Genomic DNA, 14821 nt, shown 5'->3' with positions numbered 1-14821 from the left:
GCGTGCAAGGGTGGAGGGAAATTTTAGACCAAACTACGGCGGCGTGCGCTGTGACCTCCAATAGTGTTGCACTAGTCACGGTAAGCACTCAAGAGTTTTCTACTGGCTCAATACCATTTTTCTTGTAGGTTGAGCGTGTTTTTCTGACATCCATAGATTGCTGGAAGAATTCCCCAGCTGTTCCTCTAAAACATGCACTCCACTTTTTCCTCACTTGCAAAGAGCACTACGCTGCCAATCCCTTCCAACAGACCGCGGGAAGGGTGGGGCTCCACTTCTCTAGATTTACTAACTGCAGTCCTCCGTCGTTCGGCAGAAGAATGGAGAAAGATTATGGAAGCAAACAGTGACAGCAGAGCAATTTCACTGCCCCGGTGGGGATGTGGGCATTATTTTCTCAATACGATATCCGTGCACCTGAGCTTAGCAACATTCCGTTGCAGGATGTTTCTCTGACGTCTGTCAGCCGACAATCATCACCGTGAAAATGCAGTGAATTAGTAATTCAGCTTGAAAGCAGAGGAGCAGACACACCAGGAAGCATCACACAGTCTGACGAAACCGAGCTCGAGAGACTCATGCCACGTCGTCGATAAATGACACAGGATCATTCGAGAGTTGCAGGAAAAGCAAAAACAAATGTAAATTTCAAAAGTGCGCCAAACGGAGCGGCATCCGTGCTCTTTAGAACTTGTCTTTCCGCTTCCTTCCTGTGTACTTGCTCTGGTGGCGGACCTTCTTTCCCTGAGTAGAAAAGTAGAAAGAAATGGAGATGCTCAGTAGACCTCTGCGTTCCTTCTCGGAGCATGAACCCGCGGAAAGAACTCCCTGGGAGACTCTGCCATTCCACACCAGGATCGCCACGCGCTCCCGTTTCTCCTCTGCAAAAACCGAGTAGTTCGTTACTGCCCTAGGCACGAAACGTCGAGGCTCTCAGAACCACAGAGACAACCAACAGATGAAACCGGGAATGGCCAATCCTGTACACCAATGCAGACGTACCTGAAGACGCTGTCTCTCCTTCTTCTTCTCGATCCATTCACGGCGACTGACTGTGGCTTTGCTACTCTTTCCTCGCCGAGGTTGCTTTTGTCTCCTGTTCACGGGAAAAACGCAAGTTGACGAAAACGATTAGGCAGATGGCGTTCCGTGAACAATACAGGAATACGGTGTCAAACGACCCTTGTCTACCTGAAGAAGAATCAGTAGTGCGGGCACCAAGCTCGCGTCCCCCAGAAATATCCAACGCAATACGATGTTCGCCTGCATGTCTTTAGTGTCATCGCAGCTCGAAATGGATTCGCTTCCACACAGTGTTTACCTGAAAAGGACTGTTGACAGGCTGGAACGCCCGGATACAGCGAAAGTGTCTTTGTCTTCAGAACGTGATCTTCTTCACATCTGTTCTTGAAGAACCCGTGACAACTTGTCTTCCAAGACAACGCTGTAAAACAGTCTCAGACTTACTCTCTCCGAGTAGATTCGATTTGGCTCGGCCCATCTGCTCCCAAGGCTGCCGCCTGAAGTTGTTGTAGCTGTTGCTGCTGGCCTGGCAAGTGACTCCCGCCTACCCATAGAACCAAGAAGTACCTGATTCAAAGCAGACCGGACGCCACACGCGACCTGGTGCCGTTGAACAAGACGTGCGTTTCAATCCAGAATACTGGTTTCTGACATCTGCTGCTTGATCTCCTCTGCGAGATCGCTCCCCGCCATTTCAAGGCAACCTCTGCATGACACACGAGGCCCCGCACTCATCACTGCTGTTCGAGCCTCTGATTCAGCCACATTTGGCCTCGGCATTCGTCGTTGACATCCAGGCAAAACTCCTTACTTCTTCGCCTTCGTTGAATTCGGATAATCCACCACGATACCTCCGCCAAAGCCGCTCCTCAGTGCCGCTGACGTGACCATCTCGACCTGCTGCGGCGAGTCAGGGTAAAACTGGAGAACCTGAAAAGATTTCCGAACAGACCAGACAGTCGTGAGCGGAAGGCAATAAGTGGAACCTCCCCCGCAGACCAAACGACGACTCTACCTGCCCTCTCGTTCGAACGCGCAACTCCCTGTCTTCGAGTTTTCAAATGCAGGATACTGCAGTGGATTTACAACCAGCTCTTCCTGTCAAGTCCTCCCGGATTGCGTTATTCGCCTAGTGCCCGTGGTGGAAGCAGACTTTCTAATCAGATGCAAGTATCCCGTGTATAACCCGAGACACTCCCTCTGGATCGCAAGACTGGGGTGGTAACACCGAAACGATCCGATATACGAAGCCTGCTCCGTGACTTCGTGAAATAACTACTTGCTCCTCTTCGAGTTGGGTCACTCGCGAGCCCCACTGTCGCTTCTTGCTCTCGCAGCTCACTGCTCGTCCGCCTGTCTTCAGGCTCGCAAACAGCCACTGAAAGAGGCATCGTAGGCGCTTGTAAGGCGCATTTGTTTTCGCGTCTCCGATTTGAGAAGGCGCAACCAGAGTGCGCGACGAAGTTGGAGAATCCGAGTCGTTGTCCGATGACATCGCTCCGTCAGAGGACGCAGACGCGTCATCGCCCATTGAGGCCTGTTCGGATTCTCCTAGTTGACTCTTGAGAGAAGACGATCGGTTCTGTCTTCCATCCTCTGCCTCACAGCTGTCCATGTCTTCATCTTCTTCTCCGTTGCCGGCATTCGATGCCGCCGCCTCACTGGCGATGTGACTTTCAGTCCGAATCGCACTACACAGCCACTGGAGAGCAGAAATGCTAATTGCTCCATCAAAAACACCTGGTCTGAAACGGAGAGCTGAAGGCAGAATGAAGAAGCATTGCGTGCCGGAGGTGTGTGTCTGTCCCTAAAAAACACAGCGATTAAGGTATTATCTTGTGTGGTGGCATAGGATATTTTGCAAACCGTCGTCAAGTTCCATCAGCAGCAACAACACCCTCCCAAAGTCAACCTTCATTGTTCCTCGTCAAGTCTAGAGCCTCCTTCGTCTTTTCGGGGACAACCCACATCCAAACTCCAGCTCCTAGACAAACGGGGTAAGGGCCATGAAAAGAGTCGAATTTCGTCTTTTGTTTTCTTTCGGCATTCGCTCTTCTCCTTTTCCCTCGGCACTAATTTCCCTTCCATTTGTCTGTGTTTCTGCGTTCTTGCTTTCTCTTCCGAATCGCGAATATCTGCATTCCCCGTTCCGGCCGTCAGCAGCATGTCCCCATTAAAAGCTGCCATTCGAAGACAAGAACGAAATCGAAGCTGCCGACGGAAGAGCCCCGTGAGGAAGAAAGACAGCAGATCACGAAGGATCGTCAATTCATTTGTTCCTCCTTCTTCCCTCATTTCGCACTGCTTCTCTTCCCCTTGCCCTCTGTATACAGATAGGATATCGAAATCAAATCCATGCAGTTGTCTTAAAAACAGTATGTCGGAGTCGTGATGCTCTTACGACTTCCGAGATCTCCCAAAATAGCGTCCGCATTCTCCTCGGTGTTTCCGGCGTCGACAGCCTCATCTGAAAAAACGCGAGAAGCCGCAAGGGCATGACAGAAATCCGAGAGTGAGAAACTCTACGTTTGGGTGGCGAGGTAGAGCGCGCATTTGGGAAACAAAAGTAAGATATTGAGAGGAATCTTTGCTCGACCAGTCTCTTCGCAGCTCTACCCTCACCGCCGCCAGAGTTTACAGTGATCATTATCGGACTAAGACGCAGCAGACCTCCAACAGGAGCAGCTGCAGGACTACGTGTTTGTCGCTTTATTGCATGTGCTCTGTTCGTCTTCCAGTGGCCTTTTTGCTACTCAACCAGTGACAAAGAGATAGCTTGACATTCGCAAGCACATGCTCCCAAAAGACACTGCAATGTTAGATCGATGTGGACTCACCGAGCATGCACTTGGAGATATCCACTCCCACCACAAAATGGCCTTTCTCCGCCAGGCGGGCTCCACTGATGCCACTTCCGAATCCAAGGTCCAGAAGAAGGGATGGTTGTGTCTCTCCACTTCCCTGCGCATGAAACGGAGCAGAGTTGACACCTGAGATGCTTCAAACTGTAAAGCCACTCCCCTACCACAGGCAGTCACAGGCGAAAGAGCACTCTGTCTGTTAGAAATATGCAGCAAAGGCTAGGAAACATACACATATACAAATTTGCACTGAGAGAACCACAGACATCCCACGGTATGTAATTACGTATCCAGGTCTACATTTCCAGGCATTCTGATACGCAAGCACATGGGTAAACCTATCCGCCTCTGTCTTTCTCTCCTCATATATATATATATATATATATATGCATATAAATGTGTGTATATGCATATACATATATGTTCAATTTTGTAGAGAGGCGAAAGCGTACTCACGCAAAGGCGCTGATAGATCTTGGCCTGGCTCCTCACCTACCGTCGAGCACTCAACCTTCGAGGGAAGTGGTTGTGTCTAGGTAGACGAATGCTTGACTTTGACGAAAAAAGGACGGCACATGCAGAAAGGAGATCGCAGCTTACCTCAGCCGCTACAGGGAGGAGAAGCAGTTCGAGAGCGCGATCTGTCAGCTGCGTTTGAATCGCCTGCATGCGCGAGCTGCGGGCATACTTTTTTGCCTCGAGTGCATTGTAGAACTACGGACAAAAAAGGCGCAGATGGCACCACAGCGGGGAACACTATCGACCGCTTCTTCCTTTTCAGCTGTCAGCGGACGCAAAAGACGAAAACGCGCTTCCATGTTCTGGAGACGCAGATGACGGAGCCATGCGAAGAATGCAGACGCAGATTTGATGCCATTCAGTTTTTGCATTCGGCTGTGCTCAGATCCATAGGTATCCTCGGTATAAGAGATTGCATTGCAGGTGATCTCGTTTCCCTCAACCGCAGCTGACGAGGAATTGACCACTGACATCAGCGCGAATGACGTAAGGGTCACGCGTCAAAGACACGAAAGGGTCCCCCGATTATCTTTGCGACCCGAAAACAAAAGGTTGCTGCGCATGTGAAGAGAAGCGAAAAACCGAGAGAGGCGTAGCTGAAATAGCGTCATCTGCCAAGTGTGCATAAAATACAGGCAGTAAGAAAGAACGCGGAGACAGAAAAGTGCGTTGTTGTCGGAGGAGTCACGGTTGCAAAGTGCCTCAGAAAAGGAAATACAGGCCCCGCGTTTATCGCCGCAAGACAGCATCGGGAGCACCGATCGAACGATACGTTCCTGACAAGAAAATGCAATGATCTTGTATTACGTGACGTATGTCAGCGTGTCAAAGGATACGTTGTGCTTAAAAAACAAAATCCGCTTGTGAAAGATCTTTGCCTCCACCTACCACGTCGGCTGGCGCCTCGTACTCCGGTCGACTCATTGTGTCTCGTTTCTATGGAGTGATTCTGCTTAAAATTCAAAATTGTTTGCTCCCCTCAGAGCAGCGCTCGCCTTCCTCATGTGCAACCGCCTTCACAGGTGCGTCGGTGTTCTCTTTTCCCTTTCGATCTCGTCCTTCTTTCCCCGGATAGGGGCATTCCTATCGAGATCACACGCAAACGGCTGCGAGAGCTGTCGTCCGTTATACATGACAGAAGTGAAAGGGATTTGTGTCCGTTGTTTTGGAGGCTTCCTTCTCTGTTCTCTTCTGGGTACGCAGTTGAATGAAACACAGATGTGCGAGTCAGGCGTCGCTTTCCAGGAAACAGGGGCAGAGAATAAATCAAGAGTACGTGAAGATAGTGGACACTCGGAAGGGGGACCAATGAGATGGAAATGGAGGGACGGAAGGAAAGGAAACTGAGAATACAACAACAGAAAAGACGAAATAAAGAAACAGATGGACAAGCGAGGCGGCACCAGTTTCTTGTTCAGATTCAATTCAGACAAGCGCGCCACGTAGAAGCGTCTTGAATGCACGAAACTCTGCTGCTGAGTGCAGAAACCTTCCAAGAAACTGAGACAAATGGTCAAAGGAGCCGAGAAAAATGGAGCTCAGCCGTGTGAGGAAGGGACAGCGGCACGGAACAAAAACCAATACGAGAAACGCTGATCAATCGCAGCGAAGGCGATCTACGTACAGAAGCTGGGGACTGAAGAACGCAAGCCCTGTGCTCGTTGCAAGGGCCTGGCACCGAACGATGGAACGTGGGCTCAATTCTCGAAAAAAACTCTACAAAACAAAGGAGAAAACGAAAAACCGGGGGAAAATCCGGCGCGATTCAAAGCACAAAGGCGTTCAGTGGGGTGGCAGTTGCGGCGCATGCAGCGAAAATTGAGGTACCCGTAGGTGATGACATTCTTTGGGTTTATTCGTGGCATCTAATCAGAACGAGATATTTTGAGAGGAGCGTTTGTTCTCGTTAAAAGCTAGAGGGAGATTATACCCTCAATTTGATTCAGTTTCTGCATAATTTCATGATACAACCGTGAACAGATGCATGCGGTCGCCGGCGAGTGGATCGACTTGCTCAAAACGGCGTTTCCCCGTAAAGGAAATTCCCTCAATGTTCCGAAATGCTTTCAGCGTTGCATTGACATCCTTATCCCTCACAGTTAACTAGGAGCGTAGAAGTGGTGGGCGACTTAGTACTTTCAGAAACTCCGAGTTAGGAATCGGTGTGCGTGCTGAAGGAGGTACCAAGCGTGAGTAGCAGCGGTAGCTGATACGGCAGCCTATGTCTCACTCACACGTGGCGTTCCACGGCATCTTTGCTCCAATTGCAAATGTACCTGGATGGAATTTTCAAAGGGAGCTTGACAGTGGCACATGATAGCGGTGGTGGTCAGAGGGCCGTTGCGTCTGTGAACGCGCCGTTCTAATAATCCGTTGAACTGAAATATCATGAAGTTCGTTATTTTTCTTAGCTTACAAGTCAGGAGGTGAGACACTGGATTGCGGAAAGTCAATGCCCTACCAGGTGTCTGTCGAACTAGCTGACGTAGGCTATCGCGCAGGGACTACGTCGTTACACAGCCCCTGAATTGGTGTTGAATATGTTTCCCCAGTTTTTGGACCTCACTCGCGAAGGCCTGGAACCACGTCAGAGTTCCTGTGATCTTTCCGGGGGTGAACCTACACGCGTGTTCACTTGCTTCGACCTGTGGTGCTTGTACATGAATGTATGTGGACGACTGCTGAGTACGGTCACTCTCCTTGCGGAGAAATGGGAATGGATTACCATCGAGCAAGAAGCATGTCCGGTCACAAAAAATAATGTGAAAGCGATCCCCCCCACGTCGTTGGAGCGCCGGTGACGGCGTGGAACAAGCAAAACCACTTTTTCGTGAGAGTTGTTTGCGAACATAATGGCATATTGCAGTGGACTCCTGGTCAGAATGTTGTCATCTGTAGAGGCAAGACAGAAATAGGTTCGAGAACATTTCCACGACTACCGAGACTTGCCGTAATCACGTATGCACTGTTTGGGCTGACTTTTCGCGAGGGAGTTGCCTTTGGGGTCGTTTTCAGATCTGTGTGATCGACGAATGTAGTCCTCTCTCAACCAAAAACACGGTGACTTTTGCCATACATAGAATTCTTCGCTTGACTACTGGTACGTACTACAAAGGAATTGCCAAGCGAAAGTCACGGGAATGAATAGGTGTGCGGCAGAGGCTTTTTGTGTGGCCACAATTCCGCGGCATTTTGAAAGAGTCAGAGTGACAACGATAAGTCTTTAAGTCTTTCTTGCACCCGCACATCTGTGCATAGCCCTTGCCAGTACACAGTTTTGTCGCAGAGCTCACATTTACTCATTTACAACATATAATCTGCGACGACGAGCAGTGCGGCACAGCCTTAAGCTGTCTTCAAGTAGAAGCAGGTGATACATTTCCACACGACCGCCAGTCCTAGATCTTTACCCGTCTGGAAATGTAAGCGAATATACCGCTGACATCTCCCACTATGCAAAGCAAATCGACAAACTAGTTGTGCGTTTTCACGGTGGCTGCTGCTTTCAACCAAAGCCTAAGGCGGTCACGCGGGACTGACCCTGGGTAGGCGTTTGAATGTGTGCCCGGGGAAGAAGCACGGTAGCTTTTAAGTGCTTGTGTCCGTAAACACTGCAGAAATATTGAACGGTATTCCTTGCTCCCAAATTAACTGGAGGCCAAGTATCCGGAATCTAGTACGAGAGAAATTAGGCTTGTGACCAGAGTTTGGTGAGAGAGATGCGTGCACTGAAGACATGAATATGTGAAGAAGCAGAGAAAAAGCACGGAATATGTCTGTAGATTGAAAACCATTTGCTGCTCGGCAAGAATCCTACGCTCACAAACAGCCTCATCTCGAATAGCGGAGCACTCTTGGTGATAGGGATGAGACTCCGGTGGAGAAAATGGGCTTTTCCAAGTCCTACGGTTGGTATTTCCAAGATATGTAGCATCTTGATACGACATGATTTGAAGATGTCAAAGGAAAATGTTGAGTTGCTCTTCGTGGCAGTGGCATTTTTAAAAGGCTGGTGTACACTTCCCAACAAGCGTCTATAATTGTTGCTGTATGTGTAGGCAGCGGGAAGGTAATCCACACCATTTGAACGAAATTGTGTCGCCTACATTTTCCAGAGTGTCACGACAACGATTGAAACCTTTCTCGACGGATCTGCCTCGTGGATACATCTGCTCGGTCTTTCTTCTGGAAAGGTTCTCCCCCCTTTTTTTCCCCAATTGCAGCCAACCTGTAGACCCTCTCCACCTCGTGAAAATCACTGCGGTGTGTCTGTGTTGCGCTGTCGCAGGCCCTCCGTTGATACCGACGGTTAGGGACTGAAAGTGTTCGCGATAATTTGCCCCATTTCGTCCCGAATCACGGAAAATCGGTGTTACCGCTCTTGTCTGTGTTCCGCCCAGCGACCTCCCGGCTGCCTCCCAGTTAAATGTGGTGTCCTGTCTTTTAAGGCCGTTTGTCTCTCCGAAACGATGCCGCTGTTTGAGTGTGTCCTGTTGAGGGCTTGTCCCCGGGTGTGTCGTGTCGTGGAAAGATAGCTCCGTCCAGCGTTATAGAGGACACTGATCATCATGCTGTTTGTCCGGGACTGTAGTATACCATACATCGTGTACACCACGCTGGCTAGCCTCACTGGCGGTTCGTTTTCCTGCTTTTTCTCACTGTAAGGCCGTTCTCTCTCAGATACAATTTGCGTGTATATAAAAAGCGTCGTTCGTCCGTCGGTGCACGCTGAAGCCAAACCCCCTTTGTTTCGGTGCGGTGGTCTGAGCCGTGGTGTGCCGGTCGGGTTGCATAACTGAGCACTTGGAGGGAAGTCTTCCGATACAACTCATTCACGGTTTCTGGGGGCTGGCGTGGCCTCCTTGGATTCGGTTTTCCCTCGCGAAACCGTTGCCGTATGTGATCTGACAATACACCGGGGTCGACGAATGTTGAGCGATTTCCGTCCCAAGAAAGTAAAAAAGGAATGCTTCCCCAGTTTGGCATTGCGCTATAGGAGAGGGCCGCAACGCTGGATTTGCCGTGATATCTGCACTGCCGTAATCGTATATAGGCCGCAAAGAGTTGCTGCGCACTTTGGAACGTGGTAGCGCGGCAGAGCAAGACTGAAAACTCATAATCGTGTTGCGAAGCGATTCCACGTTTCCCCCTAAACCGCGTCTGTATGAGATAAAAGATTGGTTTTCGTCAGACCTCTAGAGACGCATGGCCGCCGCGCGACCAAAATATTCCCCGTACGTTTCGCGTCGCGACCCTTGACCCGAGAAAGCGGCGTTTTTCCGGCTGTCGGTTGACGAATTGCAAAGACACAGCATCGTATGTACGATTTTTTCTTGTAAAACGCATCTCTCCATGTGAACTGCTGGAGAATTGACTGTTTTTGCCTCTCCCCGTCTGCTGGTTCCTGTCTTCCCGTTCTCGCGAATAACTCTCTCCGTTTCTTCCTGAAACTGGCTTGTCAGTGCGTCGGTTTCGGGTTTCCCCTGCTCAGTTTAAAGTTCAGAGCCAGTTTTCGGCGGCCAACGATTTCATCCAGGCAAGGAACGCGCGCGTTTCTTCTCGCTTGCTCGGCGCTGTGTCCAGAGGAAGAAACTCCTTCCGGTTGCTGCCGCTCCAGAGTTAACGACCTGTGTTTACCGTCCATTTCTCCGTCATATCTTCTTCCTTCTTGTCGATCTGAGGGCGTCTCATCTCTTTTCGCGGCTTGCGGGCGAAAATGGACGAGTTCAGCGGCTGCATCTGCCAGTTTCTCAGCACGCTCATCGGGGGCGTCCGCAGCGCCATCACAAATGCAGATTCTCTCAGCATGCCAACAGATTTAGGAAATGTGGGAGCTGGACCCGGAGGCTCTGTAGGAGCGGTCCCCCCAGCTGCAGCCGAGACCAACGATGGCATGGCGCCGGCTCAGGTTGCCGCTCTTGTTGTCCTCCTCATCGTCATGGTTTTGACCTTCCTGCAAAGTGAGCCGCTTAGAAAACTTAGCACCACGCGTGAGCGAAGGCAGCTGGGGGAAATGGAGTGGGTGCCGTATTCAGAGACTCGTTTCAAAGCACGCACAGCGTTGTGGAGGAGTTACTGACAAAAAGCACCCGTATGCCTCTGTCGGGGTTTTAGGGGGCTGCCTGTGGCGGGGACGTCGTACAGATACATTGTTTCTGCAGAGGACCTGCGCGCGGAAGTTTCATGGCTAGGAGTGTGACTGTGTCAGGAGTTGGTGTTTGTGTCTGCTTTTCTCGGTCCCGGATTTGAGAGGGGGATTCGTGTAGAAGCTGCACTTTGAACACGCTCTTCATTTCATGTGGCTTTGCGTCTGTTTACAGATTCGACCTCCAGCAGCACAACCACCAAGGGACGGAATGTGAGCCGACCCGATGACGGCAACGACGACCGCAGCGGCGGGCGCCCTGGTCGCTCTGTTGCGTGAAGGCGCGTTTCGCTTTTTTTCGGTTTGCTTTACACGTTTCGACGGATTGTTTCATCCTTGCGGGGGGGGGGGGGTAAACGGGGTTAAAGAAGGGGACGAGGAAAGGACCTGTTGAACGATTATCCGGTTTCCTCGACTGCGTCTCTCGGATCTTGCAGAGAGGCGAGTGCCACGCCGTGTCAAGTGGGTACAGAGGTGCAGAGAGAGAGGCCGTTGTCGCTTCGACGGTTTTCCCAGACATGGGCTTTGAAATGATTTTTGGAGTGGATCTGCAGAAGGACTGAAGAGGAAAGGAGGCTATGCGTAATATCGAGATTTCGGGGACGCGGGAGGGTTGCGTTGCCTTGCGAGGAAGGGGCGGAGGAAGGATACCAGTGCCAGTGTTCAGACAACTGGAAGAGATGGCGCGCTCGTTTAAGGAAATTTCAACAGAACTGAGGTAGAAGGTGGAGGAAACCACTCGTTCGAAAAGGGGAAAGATCCGTGAAAGTGGCCATTTGTATCGTCATTTGTGACTCTGGACACCCGAGAGATTTGTGACCTCCGGGCAGACGATGTGCCAGCCACGGAAACCAGTGGCTCAGAAAGTGTTGGTAGATTAGAAGGTTTTGGAATTTTCATGTCACTTTCGGCTCTCAATATGAAGTCAGCATCTTTCTCTTTTGAAGAGCTGCACGGTATAGATGCGTTTGTTTCTCTGAAACCTGATGACTGCTTGTGCAGGAACTTGCATTGGGAGAGGTGGAAACGACGCTTACTGTGATGTGTTAAGGCTCGCCCTCGTTCTTAACGGATTACCAGTGCTCGTGTCTGTAGCCGACCGTTGGAAAACAGGAAAGGCCGAGTGCTCCGTTTTGGCCACTGGGTGCGAGGAACCCAAGGGGAATTTTTCGTGACTATATTCATCGCTCTTCTCAGCGACACTCCTGAGAACCTTTGCTATCTGCGGACTTTTCGCCAGCACATAAAGGTACCTGCTTACTCGAAAGAAACCCGGAGACTCTCCGGCGGAAGTTTTGTGGACATGACAAAAGATAAATCTACACCAAGGAATCGGTTCAATGACGCATCAAAAAGGGTTAATTACAGTGAACAAGCACTGCCCTCGAGGAAACGGAGTTCCCGCGTCCTCACGAGTCTGAGCACGAACACGAGCTGAGTGTGAGTACGATAATCGTGTCGCTGCATCACCTGCGATGGTATGCATCATTCCCTATGCTTAACATCGCGTGTATCGATTTATGTCGTACCGGAATGGTATTTTCTTCCATGTTATGTGGTGTTTAAAGGAATTCCGTCCAAATTCATATCCAGAAGTCCTTCGAATCTCGGTGTACCACGTGGGGAATCTGGGGTCGTCACTTTTGTCCATTTGTGGTGCAAATCTATTTCTGACAGTACAGAAGACAGAACCGCTGTTCACAACCATAGTGCGCGCCTATTTTGAAGAAGTCAACGACATTTTGTGCAGGTTTGATAGACTGGGTAGCTGCAGAGTACGGTCCGGGTCCGTCTGACGAGGGTAGAGAAACAGCGCGTAGTAAAAGCACAGGAAGACGGGTGAAAGGAGAGCGGTGGCGCTTGTTCACGTTACTGAACAATTCCGTAACCGAAGTTTTTAGCCTTGTTCTCTCATTTGCGGCCTCGCGTCGAAAATATCCGTGCAAGGCGAAACAGGATCCAGAAGGAAGAAATTATGTCCGACGTAGAGCACACCGGTAGGAAAGATGTCCACGCTTCGACCTTTGTCTACCTGTAGAATTCACGATTAAAACTGTAGTTGGATAATCGGCATTTCAAATAATAATGAGAACGTGTTGGCATGGTTATGGAGCTGAAACGGAGGCACTGTCGTATCGATATAATGAAGATAACACGAGAGAGAAGCTGGCTACGTGCGAAGGAATTGCTGCGCTGAAATCGCGTTCTTGTTTGTCGTTGCCGGTGCATGTAGTAGTTCTTGTTGATCTGAAGACAACGTCCTCTCGCCTGTTTTCATTAAAACATTTGCTTGCGTAGCAGCTCTCATAGTAGTGGCTGCTCCTTTCGAACTCTTGCGGGCGACGGAACAACCATGTAAAAGAGTCCTGAGGGTCGCTAGATAGGCAGTCTATGCGCTGAATGAAAATGCCAATGCATTTCGCGCGTATTCAACTGCTCAGTAGCCGTGAATAGCATTTTTGTGCTGCTTTTGTGTCCACAGTCAACGCTGCCAAGCAGGACCTACATCCTCTGCCAGGCTGCATGGAAATGCGGCTCTGCGAACAGTGTTTATTTCCAGGGACATGGCAGCCCGACATTTGTCTCCACTCTCTATTCATCTTCATGATTCCAACTTTGCAAAGAACCGGTATTCCATTGCCGTGCTGAGGAACGTTAGGAACATCTAGGGAAGTAGCATGTCTGCTCTGTTCATTTCGGGATCGAAACATCAGTTTAAGTTAAAGAGTCCTTTGTTACAGTTTGCACCGTTACTTTCAGGAGACAAACGTTCACATTAGAAAGCTCTTGAGATTGCCTGGAGGATTCATGCCACTCTGCGGTAGCTACATGCTGCTGATCAAAGCCCAGGAACGGTTAAAAGAGTGATGAGAGTGCAGGGACGCATTCTCCGTCGCTTGCATGTCACAAACTTCCTCGTTGCTCCAGGAGCGAATCTTCAAGGCCTCCGTGGGACCAGGATCGTCACCCATAGACTGCTATCACCTTTCACACCAGTGTGAGTCAAAATAAGCGCATGCGCTGTCATATTTCACAAAAGTGAGTCTTCCCTTCGTTTCCCGTCTGGCTGTCTCTTTTCGCATTTAGCAGAACCCCACGGGTTGTCTTTGATAGAAGGGTCGGGCAACAAGCGGGCGTTTTGGATGAAACAGTAGAAATGAGACATCTGGATTCTGTGCACGTGCTAATCCTCAAAAAATCCAAGGCAAACGATTTGGAGAGTCTCCGTTTTCGTGTCGTGCCTGCCTTTCCCTTGTCCAGGAAAGCTTTTCGTGCGGCCCTGAGTTGTCTTGGGGAAGACTGCATGAAAGGTCCAGGGGCTCTCAAACACTTTTGATTCTCCCATCGCAGTCGAAGTCTCATAGTCAGAAATTGGGCGGTAGAATGCCCTAAAGAAAGTATCGAGGTAACGGCGACGCCCGAGTTTTTGTGTCGGCTTATATGCGCGAAGCAAGAAAAGCAGCGAAAAAACGTCCTTTTTGTGGCGCTTACACAGCGGGTCACTTTGTCTGAGGCGTCAGGGAGGCGGTGTTTGCATGTGCTTGTAGGCCCTGCCCTTTTCTCGCTTTTTCGAGGACGTCGTCGTCACATTCTTCCCTTCTCTTTTGCCTGTGTTGAAGCGTCCTCTTCCCTTGTTGCCGCTTCTTTGTTTCGGTGTCGTTTTCCTGCAGATCAACAAGCACCCTCCTTCACACGGGGGGCCTCAACTCTTGTTGTTTGTGGTCTTGCCCCGAAAGAAGGCGGTTGTTCGGAGGGTGAATACGCGGCTGTCGACCTGCTTTTTTCCTTCTTTCCACTCCTGCCTTCCGCGCTCGTTTCGCCCGCTTCTCCGTCCTTTCCACTTTTCTGGCGCTGGAGTACCGCACGGTTCCCCCGACTTTGCGCCCGTCCGCGGCCCTTCCTTCAACACCACGTCAAAGACAAGGCAACCTTACGACTTCGTTTCTCTCGTACCCTTTCCTAAATCCCAATTCCGTTCCTCGGCTCAGCAGCACCCGAGTGCAATCCGGGTGAGCATGCGATTGCTGTTCCACTTTCGTGTGTGAGGCCGCGGGCACAGCGAAGAACTCGCCTTTTTTTTCGTTGCTTTCCCTCCCCTGGAACTGACGGGGCCGCTGCGGCATCCAATTTCCCCCTTCGTCCCTCTTTTCTTGCGCGTCTTTGGCGACTACCGAAGACTTTTCTCTGCACTCATCGCCAGTCTGGGAGCGCGTTACTCCACAAAACTCTTCCGGTCATCTCCGCTCCTGCTCTGCCGCTCATCCGTCTCAGA

At 50.4% G+C, this 14821-nt stretch overlaps 2 protein-coding genes across 2 annotated transcripts; one reads left to right on the top strand and one right to left on the bottom strand.

The window, feature by feature from the left end:
* Positions 1-592: 592 nt before the first annotated feature.
* Positions 593-5327, bottom strand: TGME49_260610 (methyltransferase; the record flags this gene model as incomplete). The annotated part of the gene is made up of 9 exons (XM_002365193.1): positions 593-744; positions 1003-1096; positions 1468-1590; positions 1835-1953; positions 2366-2781; positions 3425-3490; positions 3861-3984; positions 4485-4598; positions 5292-5327. 9 exons carry the CDS (start codon positions 5325-5327, stop codon positions 685-687), a joined length of 1152 nt encoding a protein of 383 aa, XP_002365234.1. The 3' UTR covers positions 593-684.
* A 4028-nt stretch (positions 5328-9355) lies between these two features.
* TGME49_260620 (hypothetical protein) lies at positions 9356-11812 on the top strand. Its single transcript, XM_002365194.2, has 2 exons — positions 9356-10363; positions 10724-11812. The coding sequence occupies exons 1-2, from the start codon at positions 10120-10122 to the stop codon at positions 10825-10827; spliced, it is 348 nt and encodes a 115-aa protein (XP_002365235.1). The 5' UTR covers positions 9356-10119; the 3' UTR covers positions 10828-11812.
* The last annotated feature ends 3009 nt before the right edge of the window (positions 11813-14821 follow it).

This window comes from Toxoplasma gondii, chromosome VIIb (genome assembly GCF_000006565.2).
Source record: "Toxoplasma gondii ME49 chromosome VIIb, whole genome shotgun sequence".
Lineage (NCBI taxonomy): Eukaryota > Apicomplexa > Conoidasida > Eucoccidiorida > Sarcocystidae > Toxoplasma > Toxoplasma gondii.
The sequence above is the reverse complement of the archived record's forward strand: the minus strand, read 5'-3'. Positions and strand labels throughout refer to the sequence as shown.